The sequence below is a fragment of the Seriola lalandi genome, unplaced genomic scaffold (genome assembly GCF_002814215.2).
Source record: "Seriola lalandi dorsalis isolate HSWRI2012SDOR001 ecotype SW California unplaced genomic scaffold, Sedor1 jcf7180002054947, whole genome shotgun sequence".
Lineage (NCBI taxonomy): Eukaryota > Metazoa > Chordata > Actinopteri > Carangiformes > Carangidae > Seriola > Seriola lalandi.
The window spans coordinates 122407-125591 of record NW_019525498.1 but is presented as its reverse complement, the minus strand read 5'-3'; the positions used below and the strand labels follow the sequence as shown (position 1 = coordinate 125591).

At 41.8% G+C, this 3185-nt stretch overlaps 1 protein-coding gene across 1 annotated transcript in view; it reads left to right on the top strand.

Annotated features, from left to right (window-relative positions):
* Positions 1-3185, top strand: part of LOC111645231 (NACHT, LRR and PYD domains-containing protein 3-like) — a 40788-nt gene that overhangs the window by 34905 nt on the left and 2698 nt on the right. Inside the window, exons 10-12 of the mRNA XM_087170417.1 lie at positions 948-1121; positions 2079-2252; positions 2393-2439. Coding sequence (XP_087026543.1) covers positions 948-1121; positions 2079-2252; positions 2393-2439 — 395 coding nt within the window. The remainder of the gene's footprint in view (positions 1-947; positions 1122-2078; positions 2253-2392; positions 2440-3185) is intronic.

The window sequence follows — 3185 nt, the reverse complement described above, 5'->3', positions numbered from 1 at the left end:
TGAAGAAGGTCAAGTATGATGGAGGATCTGAGACAGATCCACACTGGAGTCCAGAGAGCAGGAAGATGATTGAGTCTCTGGGAAAACTGGCTTTTGAGCAGCTGCAGAAAGGAAACCTGATCTTCTATGAATCAGACCTGACAGAGTGTGGCATCGATATCAGAGCAGCCTCAGTGAACTCAGGAGTGTTCACACAGATCTGTAAAGAGGAGAGAGGCCTGTACCAGGACAAGGTGTTCTGCTTCATCCATCTGAGTGTTCAGGAGTTTCTGGCTGCTCTTCATGTCCATCTGACCTTCATCAACTCTAGAGTCAATCTGCTGTCAGATAAACAATCAACCTATCGCTTACCTAAACTTTTCTGGGACAAGCCTGACCCAACACATTTTTACCAGAGAGCTGTGGACGAGGCCTTACAGAGTCCAAATGGACACCTGGACTTGTTGATTCGCTTCTTGATGGGTCTTTCACTGCAGACCAATCAGACTCTCCTACAAGGTCTGTTGTCAAAGACAGGAAGTAGCTCAGAGACCAAAAAGACTACAGTTCAGTACATCAAGAAAAAGATTGAAGAGACTCCCTCTGCAGAGAAAAGCATCAACCTGTTCCATTGTCTGAATGAACTGAATGATCGTTCTCTAGTGGAGGAGATCCAACAGTCCCTGAGATCAGGACGTCTCTCCACAGATGAACTGTCTCCTGCTCAATGGTCAGCTCTGGTCTTCATCTTACTGTCCTCAGAAGAAGATCTGGACGTGTTTGACCTGAAGAAATACTCTCCTTCAGAGGAAGCTCTTCTGAAGCTGCTGCCAGTGGTCAAAGCGTCCAACAGAGCTGTGTATGTGCACATTTATCCATCTACATTAACTGTACCTTTTTCTTTTGTAAATACAGAAAAAAAAACATTTTTATACTTGTTTTCTTTTGTTTTGCTGATTCCGCTTTAGACTGAGTGGCTGTAACCTCTCAGAGAGAAGCTGTGAAGCTCTGTCCTCAGTCTTCAGCTCCCAGTCCTGTAGTCTGAGAGACCTGGACCTGAGCAACAACGACCTGCAGGATTCAGGAGTGAAGCTGCTGTCTGCTGGACTTGAGCGACAACACTGCAGGCTGGAATGTCTCAGGTTTGGATTCATCTTTTTTGTAAACAGTCAAGTTAAATATTGAGACTTTTTATTTATTTTCATGATCTCATATTAAATATAGCATAATATTGTACTGAGGAGGTTTTTTGACTCTGACACTGATTAAGAAAACTGTAGTTCTAGTAGGTTATAGTGTAGCCTAAATGCGCACTTTCAATAAATAGTTCCTTCATACTGTATAATATTGTCATCCTCATATGAGATGTTTTCTTCATGCAGGAATAAAAGTGATGATGATGTTACTTTGACTTTTCTAAGTGCCTCAGATATTCAGAATAATTTTTTCATCATCAGGGAAAGAAAAACAAAAATTACTCACTCCATAGTAAAGACATATATTATTCATACACTCACACACTTTGAATATTTGGAAAATATCTCTGGTGGTTCTACAACTTCTTATTCTATTCTAGTTATGTGATCGTATTCTTTACATTTCACCATGTTGATTATGATTTTTGTGTTTCCACAATCAAAATTTCTCATGTGTTTCACCACTTCATCTTCATATCCAATAAAAAAACAGATAGATGAGATCAGGCATGAAAAACTCTGGGAAGGCGGGAAACTCAGACCACAGTCAGGGTCTTCCTCTCAGCAACACTTAGTCACGTCAACCCTCTCCCTGTACACCTGTGTGAAGATGATTGGATGTTGCTGACCACAAACCAATGATTGTGAAGAATACTAAAAATGGCTGATACAATCAACCAATACAAAACACACATTCAGTGCTGAATTTAAACCAACACAATCCTCCTTTAGTGTCAGTTACAATCTTTTTACAGCTGTGAGCATCTTATGCCGATTTTTAAACTGGACTAATGTGAATGTTTTGGCTTCGTGAGTTTATACTGACAGTAAGGTCCTGTCTGTGTGTGTGTGTGTGTGTGTGTGTGTGTGTGTGTGTGTGTGTGTGTGTGTGTGTGTGTTCAGTCTGTCAGGATGTCTGGTCACAGAGGAAGGCTGTGCTTCTCTGGCCTCAGCTCTGAGCTCCAACCCCTCCCATCTGAGAGAGCTGGACCTGAGCTACAATCATCCAGGAGCCTCAGGAGTGAAGCTGCTGTCTGCTGGACTGGAGAATCCACACTGGAGACTGAACACTCTCAGGTATGGACAGATGGACAGACACCAGCAGCTCTCTCACTGTGTCTCTGTCTCTCTGACTAACTGAGGAGCTCTGCTTCATGTTTCATGGTGGATATGAGTGAAGGTGATGAAGTTGACTCTGACTTTGTTTCTTCCTCCAGGGTGGACCATTGCCGACCACAGAGACTGAGAGCTGGTATGAGGAAGTGTGAGTGCGTTTTAAATTTGATTCATGAGAACACAGCTGCACATGTTACACTAGATTTTTACATTTTCTCGACTTAAGTTCAAAGATGTTGTGGAAAGACAAATACAACACACTGAACACAGTGACTGAACAAAACTAATCAATACATTTTATACATTTTATCAACAGTGAAGCCAACACAAAGCTGACTTTGTCTGTCAGTGATTCTATGGAAGAGTTTTGTTGCTTTCAGGTGCTGCTATGAAGCTGGTACTTTACACGTTTGACTGATATAAGTTGTGTTCAGGAAACCTTCAATTTTCTTCTCTAATGTGTTTAATAAACCTACAAGTCATAAACACAACAGGCCATAATTAATGTCACAAAGATGTTGAAACGTTGAGTAAAGTGAGCTGAGGTGGATTTATCTTCCACTTCCTCCCTGAATGGCAGACCTGGGGCCAGATGTGTGATACATCTGCACAAATACCAGACATTCTCCATTCCTCACACATAAACTGGTGTTTCTATAAACAGAGTGTGTGAACATCACACAGACCTCAGATCAGTGTTCACATGGCTCTTCTATATGTGCGTCCACTTCCACAGTGACAGAGATTCATGAAACAGAACCATGTGAACTCACAGCTTTATAATCCTGAAGAAAACAATGTGTTTTTCTGTCTTTGTTTACACACAGTTTTTTTGCATCTGGCCCCTGGTCAGTGAAAACCAGCTTGAAACCAGTTGGTGGACCCTCACTCCTC